Below are 12,781 nucleotides of genomic sequence, written 5' to 3'. Positions count from 1 at the left end.
CGAGATATCTAGCTCAAATTGCTTAGCGCCCTTCAACAAGCTCTCATTTCTCGAAGGGCACAATAACAAATGACTTTTGAATGAATTCAACGGACTTTTTATATTTATTTAAAACCCTTTAGTGTGATGATAACTTCGGAGTCATAAGTACGAGTACTAACGACTACCAAAACACGACAATTGACAAAAATATACAGGTGCGTAAATAAAAAAAATATAGTTTTGCATATAATATGATAGAGCTAAATCATTCGATTCACCACTAAAAAAAACTTCAAATGGACAAATAATATATTAATTTTTTTTAAAAAAAAAAGTGGTATTATTAATCAAAGTAACACAAATAACTATTTTACGATTATTCCGAGAGAATGTAAACTTGGAATCTTAAGATTATTATAAGCACACTCATGCCCAATACTTCTATAGGTACTGTCTTTATTGATATCTACTTTTTTATTTAACTTTCAATTGTCATTAAGTTGTACATATGAGGTTGAGCACTTATTAGGTTACTTTCTTCCCTTCAAATGCTTGATTATGTGCCGATCAGTTGCTCTCAGCAACCAAAAATAACATTTCCCCACACACCCTAAGTGTCCTACATCTACATGTGCACTATATATCTATGAAGATTGAAGACTAAAGTGGTCACAAATCATGAAGAAGAAGTGAGCTGTGTAATACTTTTATTCTTTGTTTCTCATATATCCCATACATACACTTATTCAATTCTTGCGTGTAGTCATTATCTTACAGCAAAGGCCTTAAGAATCCAATCCCCTACATCCTATAGACGCATACGGTGAAAATATGGCAATTACATTAATTGTTGTATTTACGGTTACATTGCCACCACACACTACCCATGAAGTATGATGATACTACCACAATTTGGGTTAACATGGCCAAGAATACATGACACTTTTTTTCTGAGACAATGACACATGTGTATGAGTTATTTGTACGTATGGGGCCATTTTTGGGCCAATTATTTTTCTTCTTCCTATTATGGACTGTGGTGATTTAGAAGTTAAAATTCTTTTCATTTTTTTTCTATTACTAATTTTTTAAATATTCCAGCAATAGACCGCCAAAATAGAGAAAGACATAACTGTCTGAAATCGTTTATAAGCAATTTTTTCATAAACTATTTTGAAAAGTTTTGAATAATACATAAAAACTTATTTATTTACATAAGCTATTTTGCATAAACTCAAAAATAAACCAATTCAAACGAGCCATTAGAATAATGGATAAAAATTTATTTATCTATATAAGTTGTTTTTGCTTAAGTTCAAAATATTTGCTATTTAAATATTTATTTGTATATTTGTATAAAAATTTAGGATCATCCATTTTATTAAAATATTTTCTATTTTAATTTTTTAAAACTATTTTAATTTAAGCCGTTTTTAATAAAATTTGCTCATTCAAAAAACTAATTGCTAACTAGAATATAAAAGACATTTTGAAGCAAATATTTTTAAGTAAAATAGTCTGAACCCTCTGCCCCAGGTTCCTGGATACGTCACTGCTTCGCTCCAACAAAACACCGCATCACACTTGTTCCGAAGGTCACCTTTTACTGTAGACACAGCAACAAGTCAACAATAATCTTCACCCAATATATGGAGAGGCCGCAGATTAGGCTGTGAGTGAAGGAGAGTTCACTCAAGAAAGAAAAAAACAAAGCGAGGGAGTTTATAACTTTATTATTTAATTTTTGCTAATAGGGTCGGGAGTGTATAATTTTGGCATATGGCTATTGCTGAATGGAAACATATGACGAAGCAACTTCAATGTGCCGGATCATGAGTTAGCGTAGGTCCATTATTTTTATTTTTTTGTTGATAGGTAAAATAGTAAGTCATTGAAAATTCAAACATAAATTGGAATGATCAGGGTTCCCATGCCTCAAAATTTCCTTGTCAAGCTACATGAAAGAGATTCCAGAAGTCCACAGAAAAATGATTGCTAATTGTTCAAAATGAGAAGCAAAAATATTCTGATAAAGACATTCCTCGGTAATATCATTATGACTCTCAAAATCATGTGCGGTAGCAATACCAAACCAAATATTACGAGTAGTGGGGTCTTGAGTTAAACCTCGGCTAAACCTTGAAAATCTTAATGTCATAATGCTTTTCAAATCCTTCTAGCCATTATCCTACTGCAATAATTTTTGCTAAGAAGAATACCCACGTTGTGGCAATTCCACCCGGCTCGAACCTTGGTCATAACATCTGTTGGTTCCAAATAGTATTCACTAGTTTATTCATCTCATAACATGTCCTTATATAGGAGTACAAGACATACAAGTAAGCACACACACATACAAGTGCTTAATCTTGCTAACTAAGTAACCTCAGGCCAAGCCAGGCCAAGCCTGCTTGCCTTGCGTGCGCGCATCCTTGCTCATTGGCACGACATGAGCCTGTTGAGCCTAGTCTCAAGCTAATCAACACTAACATACACTCCCCTAAACTGAACACATGTGATCAGTTTATACAAAAGTAACATAAAGCAATCATTCTAAGCTATGAGCATCACATACACCTAGCTTATCTCTAAGATTACAAAAAGTTTCAAGCTTCAATGGCTTGGTCATGATGTCAGCAATTTGCTCCATTGTACTGCAGTGGCTGAGCTCTACCACTCCTTCTCTAGTCAAATCCCTCAAGAAATGATACCTCACATCAATGTGCTTACATCTTCCGTGCATCACTGGATTCTTAGACAGCTTAATTGATGAGCTGTTATCACACTTTATTGTAGTACATTCCTGCAACTGACCAAGCTCTTCAAGAATTCTCCTTAAACAGATACCTTGGCAAGCACATGAAGCAGCTGCTACAAACTCTGCTTCAGTGGTGGATAGAGTGACAATAGCTTGCTTCTTTGAGGACCATGATACTGCACTTGAGCCAAGCATATACACATATCCAGATGTAGATTTTCTATCATCTAGATCACCTGCATAATCACTATCAGACCATCCAACCAATGTCAATTTCTCATTCCTTCTGTACCAAATGCCAAGCTCTAATGTTCCTTTGAGATACCTCATTATTCTTTTGATTGCAACCAAGTGAATCTCAGTAGACCTCTCCATATATCTAGCCACCAAACACACAGAAAATGTCATGTCTGGTTGCAAGTAAATACATCAAGCAACCTGTCATTTGTCTGTAATTAGTAGCATCCACCAGTTTTCCAGTTTCATCTCTGATCAACTTGTTTCCAGGCACCATAGGGCTACACACTTTGTTACATTGATCCATTTTGAACCTCAACAGAAGTTCTTTTGCATACTTCTGTTGACAGATGAAAATTCCACCATCAAACTGCTTTACTTCTACTCCAAGGAAGTACCTCATTTTGCCTAAGTCGGTCATTGAGAATTTGCTTTTCATAGAAGTCTTGAATTCTTCAAACATGACTTTATTACTGCCAGTAAAAATCAAGTCATCCACATACAAGCTCACAATCAATACATTCTTGTTATCATCTTCCTTTATGAACAATGTGTGCTCATGAGGACACTTCTGAAACTTTTCTTGAACAAAGTAAGATTCTATCTTACTGTACCAAGCCCTTGGAGCTTGCTTAAGTCCATACAAGGCTTTCCTCAGCTTATACACTTTTCCCTCTTGCTTATTGTAACCTGCTGGTTGATCAATATACACATCTTCAGCTAAGTCCATACAAGGCTTTCCTCAGCTTATACACTTTTCCCTCTTGCTTAATGCAAGTATGGTTCTAATTGTATCCCATCTGGCTACAGGAGCAAATACTTCAGTGAAGTCAATACCATACTGCTGACTGTACCCTTTAGCTACCAGTCTAGCCTTGTACTTTTCAACCTTGCCTTGTTCATTATATTTGGTTTTATAAACCCATTTCACACCAATCTTCTTCATACCTTGAGGAAGATCTGTCAATTCCCAGGTTCTATTTCTCTCAATAGACTCTATCTCTTGATCCATTGCTTCTCTCCACACAGCCAATTTCACTGCTTCTTCAAAGCAAGTTGGATCTTCATTATTACTAAAAACTGCTAGATTTTGCAACTGTTCCTCCTCTTGTAATTCAGAACCAGTCACATAATCTCTCATCCAGCCCGGAGGTCTTCTGGATCTTTGCCCTATACCATCCTCTGAGTTATCATAGTTTTCTTCACTAGTAGTATCCATGTCACTATCACTTTGAACTGCTGGTTCAGTGATGACTGGATCAACTTCAGCAGGTTCAGCTTGTACTGAATCTTCAGCATCATTGTCTATTAACTCAACTTCCTTTTTGTCACTTGTTTCATTCCATTTCCATCCTTGTTTCTCATCAAAAACATCTCTGCTAATGATTATCTTCCTTTGAATAGGATCATAGAGCTTGTAGGCTTTTGATTCCTCACTAACTCCTAAGTGAACACACTTGACACTTTTGGGATCCAGCTTCTTTCTATGAACATCAGGTACATGTGCATATGATATGCAACCAAATATCTTGAAATGAGCTACTGAAGGCTTCATTTCACTCCATGCTTCTTCAGGTGTTCTATCTTTCACAGACAAAGTTGGACTTCTATTGATGACATGTGTGGCCCAGACTACAGCTTCTGGCCAAAACCTCTTTGGTACATTCATCCCTGACATCATACTTCTTACCATATTCATCAAGGTTCTATTCTTTCTTTCTGAAACTCCATTTTGCTGAGGAGTATATGCTGCAGTCAATTGTCTTTTGATTCCATGTTCACTACAAAAATCATTGAATTGGCTTGAAGTGAACTCTCCACCTCTATCAGTTCTAAGACATTTGATCTGGTGATTAGATTCCTTCTCCACTAATGCTTTGAATTTTCTGAAAACTTCAAAAGCACTGGACTTATCTTTCAATGGATAGGTCCAAGTCTTTCTGCTGAAATCATCTGTGAAGGTTATGAAGTATCTGCAGCCTCCATTGGAAGATGGATTGATTGGGCCACATATATCAGAGTGAATCAATTCTAACTTGCTTGAGGCTCTCCATGATGCTGTTTTAGGAATAGAATCTCTGTGATGCTTGTTAATCACACAATCAGGACACAATTCTGCTGAATCTTTCAATATAGGCAAGCCTTTCACCATTGTTCTCTTTGCAAGAGTCACCAAACCTTTGAAATTGAGATGGCCATATCTGCAGTGCCATATATGTTCTATATCCTCATGTTTTGCTACAAGACACTGAGGCATCATAACTGGTGTAAGCAAAACATACATTCTATTGGCTGTCATAGGAGTTGAAATGATCAACCCTTTTTCTTCATGAAATATCTTGCAGGTGTTCTTGCTAAACACTATAGTAAGATTCTTCTGTTGTAATTGGCCAATACTAAGCAGATTGTTCTTAAGATTTGGAAGATAATACACATCACTAATCACACTTATCTTCCCCTCTAAATGCAGCTTAAGGTTTCCCTTTCCCATGACAGACATAATGGAATTATCACCAAGTTTCACTGTTTCTCTAAAACTTGAATCAAAATCAAACAACCATTCTTTGTTGCCTATCATGTGATTACTACAGCCAGAATCTAAGAACCAAACCTGATCACGTGTGTGAACTGTTGCTTCTTGAGCCATCATCAAGAGTTCTTCATGTTCATTGAATTCAGCATAGTTTGCACCTTCTTCCCAAGATGGACATTCACTCTGATAGTGTCCCAGCTTATGACATTTATAGCATTTAACAAATTCTTTAGAGATTGGATTGGATCTACCTCTTCCACGCCCCCTAGAACCACGTCCTCTCCCTCTGGTGTTGTTTGAATTGCTTGAATTGTTGCTACCCCTGCCAAGATTGGAAGCCTTCAGAGCTTGCTCTTCATCTTTAGCTCTGTGCCTCTTCATTCTTCCTTCATGCACAAGAAGGCTGCTCTGCAACTCATCAATAGACATTGCAGTAATGTCTCTTGATTCTTCAATTGAGCAGATAACATATTCAAACCTCTGAGTCATGGATCTTGTGATCTTTTCAACAATAGTGGCCTGAGATAATGTTTCACCTTGTGCTGTCATCTTGGTAGCAATTGCAAGAGTTCTTCGAAAGTAGTCATCTACTGATTCATCTTCTTGCATCAACAATAGCTCAAATTCATGCCTCAAAGATTGCAATTGAGCAAGTTTCACCCTTGTTGAACCTTGATATTTCTGTCTCATAGATTCCCAAATACTCTTTGATGTGCTTCGATCAAGAATTGTTTCAAGAATTGCTCTATCAATGGATTGAAACAAATAGTTCTTGACTTTGAGATCTTTCAACTTACTTTCCTCTGCAGCACGTATCTGTTCTTGCGTTGCATTTGCATGAGCAACGGATACACCATGTTCGATCAAGCTCCAAAATTCCTTCGATCGCAGCAGGTTTTCCATGAGCTCAGCCCAATGATCATAGAATCCTTCGAACTTTGGAATAGATTGATGAAATGGTGTGGTAGAATCCGCCATTGATGAAGCTTGGTGAAGCTTCACGTTGGAGGAAGAAAGAAAAGAGAAGAGAAAGAAAACGGTTACACCGTTGTAACTAACTTTTTCTGTTTTTGCAAAACTGGATCCTTAGGTCTCCTGATACCAATTGTTGGTTCCAAATGGTATTCACTAGTTTATTCATCTCATAACATGTCCTTATATAGGAGTACAAGACATACAAGTAAGCACACACACATACAAGTGCTTAATCTTGCTAACTAAGTAACCTCAGGCCAAGCCAGGCCAAGCCTGCTTGCCTTGCGCGCGCATCCTTGCTCATTGGCACGGCATGAGCCTGCTGAGCCTAGTCTCAAGCTAATCAACACTAACAACATCTAACACTAGCAATTTTGGCATTTCTACCAGTTGAGCTTGGATTTATGGACTTTTTTTTAAATAGGTTATTTGATAAAATGTGTGAAGTGTTATGTTTTGCACTTTTGCGTAAAAAATAAAAAAAAAATAGGTTAGTTAGATGATGGGTCGAAAAAGTTATATTGAGACCCTAAAAACTGAGGCTTAGGGCTGTAGGCCTCTTGGTCGGGCCTGCATGTGGATACAGAAGGTGAGTTCTTCCAACCGAATTTGCTTTATACACATGCTTAAAGAATCGAACTTTTGATCACATGTTTAAAGGGACAACAACTCTTATCACTTGGACCAATTCATTGTTGTCTTTTAATATTATTGTGTATTTATATCACATTTGGTTAAAGTCTTTTGAGAAAGAAAAAAAGAAAAAAATTGGTTAGCAACGTAAATTATTTTGGACCGGACCTAGAAGCTCAGTCCATCTACAAACTTGATGGGTCAATTCTTGACTAGACAAAAGTTTAAGATAGTCTGATTTTTTTTTTCTTCCATATATTCTAATGGTGAGAAATTTTACTCTTACTATAAATAAATAGAGTGTTTTTTTATCAACTGAGTTAAACTCACATGAGAGACAATCTACATCTTCCTCATATGAGATCTTCCACTACTATTGTAACATTTTCCTTCCATTGCTCGCCACAACAACTGCCATGGAAGATTGTTGTCGCTAATGGCTTCCTATACTTCCTTCTTGAATCCTTTTGGTGTATTTACATGTTAATGAGTCTTTATGAACATGAGATGTTTTTCTCTTATGTAATTAAAATTTGAACTTTATCACAAAAAAAAAAAAAAAAATTGAACTTTGATGTAGTATAATAAATACTGAATACTCATTATCATAATAGTAATTGCACACGAATATAAACAGATAATAATATGGGCCGCTAAACTTTTAAAGAACAAATTAATCATTTTAAACACTACAGAGAAATTCTTGTTGGTGGTAGTACAATAAGTTTCCTATTCAAACTTCTTGTATTTATTTGACTTTTAATTAAATTTAAATTTATATAAATGAAGATTAAAACCCGGTGACTCATACATAATTCACATTTATTTGGCCCTTGGTTAAAGTATGATCCTCATATATTACATTACATGTGCCTCAAACCTACAACATAGCAGCGACAAACACCTTTGTTTTACTTTGTCCTTTTTATTTTTTTGCCGTCTGTTCCCAATACGAACCATACCAACGCCAATGTAATGCAACTTAAATAAAACAAACAAAAATCACTACTGTAGCTGTAAACTCACTTGAACATACAAATTTGGTAGTAACAATACTTTAACTATCTTTCCTCTGTTCTTTTCCTCCAACTCCTCATTAAAAAACAAAATCACATTATTTTTTCACAAGGCCTGCACGCAGTAGAATAGCGCGTGAGATAATGAATTAAAACTTTGAAAAAGGCGTTGTGAATAAATGAAATTAAACAAACTTCAAAAAAATGAAGAGCACTCAGATGAGATAACGCGGGTCTTTATAATTTAACCAAAGTTTGGGGTTCGATCTTTGGCCGATCCTTAGTCTGGACATGTAGCAGTGTTAAAACTCTTAGGGAGAGCTTGTCATTCATTTGAGTTTCACAAGACTCAAGAGATTAGTCTATGCAGTTACGCGTAGAGGACAACTCACAAAACAAACTTAAAAAAATTAAAAAGAAAAGGAAAAAACGTTAATCAGTCAGGACCAGTTATCAAGAGTAGTAGCATCACCTTTATTAGTTTTTCACTTTTAAGAACCTCGTGACACTATTACTATACTCTGTTCTCTACTTCTTCTAGTACTACAACCTTTCTCTCTCACTTACATAACAAACATAACCTCTCTTCTCTTTCACACAATTCCTATCATTTTTTCTCATGCCATTTAACACATTCAACATAAAATGTCTTCCCATATTTTCATTTTCATTTTCATTTTTTTATTTATACTGAGTTTCCATTCCCGAGTCATCAACTCGGAACCAACTCAAGACAAGCAAGCACTCCTTGCTTTCATTTCACAAACACCACACTCTAACCGTCTTCAATGGAACTCAACCGATTCCGTTTGTAACTGGGTTGGTATTCAATGTGACTCTACTCAATCATATGTTTTCTCTCTCCGTTTACCTGCCGTTGATCTTGTCGGTAAAGTTCCACCCAACACAATCGGACGGTTATCAAATCTCCGTGTTCTTAGTCTCCGTTCTAATGCTCTTTCCGGTGAGATCCCTTCTGATTTTTCTAATTTGACTTTTCTTCGTAGTATTTATTTACAGAATAATAAATTCTCCGGTGAGTTTCCGTCTAGTTTAACTCGCTTGACTCGTTTGACTCGGTTGGATCTTTCTTCTAATAACTTCACCGGTTCAATTCCTTTCTCTATCAACAATTTGACTCATCTTACTGGTTTGTTCTTAGAGAACAACACGTTCTCCGGTACTCTTCCGAGTATCACTGCAAATTTGAACGGTTTCAATGTTTCTAACAACAATCTCAACGGTTCAATCCCGAAAACACTCGAGAAATTCCCTGAATCATCGTTCGCCGGAAACTTAGATCTCTGTGGTCCACCGTTGAAATCATGCACACCGTTTTTTCCGGCGCCGGCTCCGTCACCGGATGCAATTCCACCGGCTGATAAACCAAAGCACCACAAATCCAAGAAACTCTCCACCGGCGCCATTGTCGCAATTGTAGTTGGTTCCATTTTATTCATAGCTTTACTGCTTCTAATACTATTACTCTGTCTCCGGAAACGCCGTCGCCGGACACCAGCAAAACCACCAAAGCCAGTAGTTACAGCAGCTCGTTCTGTTCCGGCAGAAGCCGGAACATCATCTTCGAAAGACGATATAACCGGCGGTTCAGCCGAAGCGGAAAGGGAGAGGAACAAATTGGTATTTTTCGATGGAGGGATATATAGTTTTGATTTGGAGGATTTGCTTAGAGCTTCTGCGGAGGTTTTGGGTAAGGGTAGTGTTGGAACTTCGTATAAAGCGGTTTTAGAAGAAGGAACTACGGTGGTTGTTAAAAGGTTGAAAGATGTTGTTGTAACTAAGAAAGAATTTGAGATGCAAATGGAAATTTTGGGTAAAATTAAGCATGAGAATGTTGTTCCTCTTAGAGCTTTTTACTTCTCTAAAGATGAGAAATTGCTTGTTTATGATTACATGCCTGCTGGTAGCTTATCTGCGTTACTTCACGGTACGTTTTTAGAGTATCATTCATTCTGCTTAATTTTCTGATCATTAAGTGATTAACTAATTAATTGATTATTCATACAATAGTTTTATGGAAACATTATTCAAATTTAGTGGAATATGATATGATTTTGATACTTTCGAGGGGTTGTGTTTCCGACATTTCCTTGTGTTCATATTACCTTTATGATGGAATTAGCATTGTTTGTTTCTGCAATTTTGACTAAATTCCTTGTTCCAGCTGTTACAGTAGTGGAATTTAGATTATTTTAATTGTATCCATAGAAATATTTTAATGTGGTTATTGTTTTTTATTATTGGCAAATAATGTGCGTGCTTACTGCTTAGTTTGTAACTAGTATATACATCGGTCATGATACTAACACGATAATAATTTGAAAAAAATGACATAATTAAGTGTAAATATAAGTGTCAGGGTCGTGTCGGTGTTTAACACCAACTTGTATCCGCCACCTGAACACGTCTAATTTAAGGAGTGTTCTTGCTTTATAGGTTTTTATTATGTGGGTTGATGATGGAGAGGTGGGTATTACTAATGGCATATCATGTTACTTGAATATTAGTTTATGAATCAATGGGGGAAAGATTGTTTAATAGTAAGAGTGTTTGTGAAGTTAGCATATAGAGAGTGCTGTTGTGTTTGCCCCTCCATAATAATGTAGGACATGCTTCTGAAGCAAAACATTCTCAACTCATGAAATGATTGAGTTGAGCTGTGAGGTTGTCTTTTTTTAATTCATTTGCTTCATTTTTTCCCACTTCCCACTCATGATATATTTGTCCGACATTATTTCTACCCGTTTTTGTTCTTTGTTCTTTTTTCCTTTTCTTTTTCTTCCTTTAATTCACAAAAGTAAAGATACTACTGTAGTGTTAATTGATTAATTCACTCCCTGATTGATGAAATAAAGAAGACACTGTGCTTTTTTACTTTGCTTTGCTTTTCAATAACGTTATGTTCACTCAAAATGAAAGTAAAAAAAAAAAACTCAAAATAAACTACAACCTCGTTTTTGATTCATGCTTTTTATACTATTGTAACTGTCAAATTATTGCATTTTGATAATGTTATCTTGCTGAATTAAACCTACTAGCTGCCATGGCCCATGAGACAAATGGAGGATAATAGCAACAAAAATAGATTCTTTTGTGACTTTAGTAGTTGACATGATAGTATTAATTTGTTAACATTTCATTATCATTATATATTATATTAGTGTATATATTTACACTATACAATGATATTGATTGGTTAAGATTTCATTATATAAACACTGCATTTGCTAAATTACTATTATTATGATTATATAGGGAGCAGAGGATCTGGTCGAACGCCGTTAGATTGGGACAACCGGATGAGAATAGCCCTCGGAGCATCAAGAGGACTGGCATGCCTTCATGTGTCCGGCAAAGTGATCCATGGCAACATCAAATCCTCCAACATCCTCCTTAAAGGGCCTGACCACGATGCAAGTGTTTCAGACTTTGGTCTCAACCCATTATTTGGAAACGGGTCCCCATCAAACCGTGTTGCAGGTTACCGTGCACCAGAAACCCTAGAAACCCGAAAAGTCACCTTCAAATCCGACGTGTACAGCTTTGGAGTCTTGCTATTGGAGCTATTAACAGGAAAAGCACCCAATCAAGCTTCACTTGGAGAAGAAGGAATCGATCTACCAAGGTGGGTCCAATCCGTTGTTCGTGAAGAATGGACCGCAGAAGTTTTTGACGCCGAGTTGATGAGGTTTCATAACATTGAAGAAGAAATGGTTCAATTGTTACAGATTGCGATGGCTTGTGTTTCTGTGGTCCCTGATCAAAGACCAAGTATGCAAGATGTGGTACGCATGATTGAGGATATGCATCGCGGTGAAACCGACGAGGGTCTCCGACAGTCGTCGGATGATCCTTCAAAAGGATCCGAGGGTCATACTCCGCCTCCCGAATCGAGGACTCCACCTAGATCACGCACACCGTAGTAAAACCGGTTAAATCAAAAGAAAAAAAAGGAAAGTATTTGTTGAATTGAAATTAAAGATCATAAAAAAGAGAAAAGGACATGACAAGTGGTGGGTCGCTCTTAAAATTGTTCTACATTTGGCGCGCTATATCTTGATTGGTCTTTTCCGGTGGTGGTCCAATTAATGTGTATTTTTATCTTTAAATGTATTTTATTTAAATTATTTTTTGTTATTAGTTTTTGATGATTTTTATTTTTTACAGGGTGGAGTTTGATAATTGTTCATTAAAGTGGGGGTTGTGGGGGAGAGGATGGACTGTTAGTAGTTCCATGAACCTATTAAGAGATTGACCATTTAATGATTTTTAAATTGCCATTTTTTGCAGTTTTTTATAGTTAGTAATTACTTTTATTTTTGGTACTAAATCAATCTTATACATTTCCATTGTCTTTGATTGCTTGTCGTATGTTAATTGTGCTTAGCGTGTTTAACATTTTAAACCTAACACAAGCAAGCCGGTTGTTAAAGTAAATCATTACATAAAGTGTGGATACACGTCACCTATTTTTAGATAATTAATCAGAGTATGAAACTAACTAACCTGTAATGAGTGAATATTAACTAAAACTAATTAGCATAGCATAGCATAGCACGCGCGGTTTTGGTGTAGAGTGTGGTCCAAAATTCACATTCACATGTAAAGTAACAAATTCACATGGAA

General features: G+C 36.3%; 1 protein-coding gene across 1 annotated transcript; it reads left to right on the top strand.

Moving 5' to 3' along the window:
* The first annotated feature begins 8,577 nt into the window (after positions 1-8,577).
* Positions 8,578-12,444, top strand: LOC123920839 (probable inactive receptor kinase At2g26730). Its single transcript, XM_045973167.1, has 2 exons — positions 8,578-10,082; positions 11,411-12,444. The coding sequence occupies exons 1-2, from the start codon at positions 8,780-8,782 to the stop codon at positions 12,076-12,078; spliced, it is 1,971 nt and encodes a 656-aa protein (XP_045829123.1). The 5' UTR covers positions 8,578-8,779; the 3' UTR covers positions 12,079-12,444.
* Positions 12,445-12,781: the final 337 nt, after the last annotated feature.

This window comes from Trifolium pratense, linkage group LG4, assembly GCF_020283565.1.
Source record: "Trifolium pratense cultivar HEN17-A07 linkage group LG4, ARS_RC_1.1, whole genome shotgun sequence".
NCBI lineage: Eukaryota > Viridiplantae > Streptophyta > Magnoliopsida > Fabales > Fabaceae > Trifolium > Trifolium pratense.
This window is presented reverse-complemented; position numbering and strand designations above follow the sequence as displayed.

Bases quoted from the DNA above. Each gene is read 5' to 3' on its own strand.
- LOC123920839 (XM_045973167.1), top strand. From the start codon at position 8,780: ATGTCTTCCCATATTTTCATTTTCATTTTCATTTTTTTATTTATACTG. The intron at 10,083-11,410 runs GTACGTTTTTAG...ATGATTATATAG, and splicing joins CTTATCTGCGTTACTTCACG to GGAGCAGAGGATCTGGTCGA.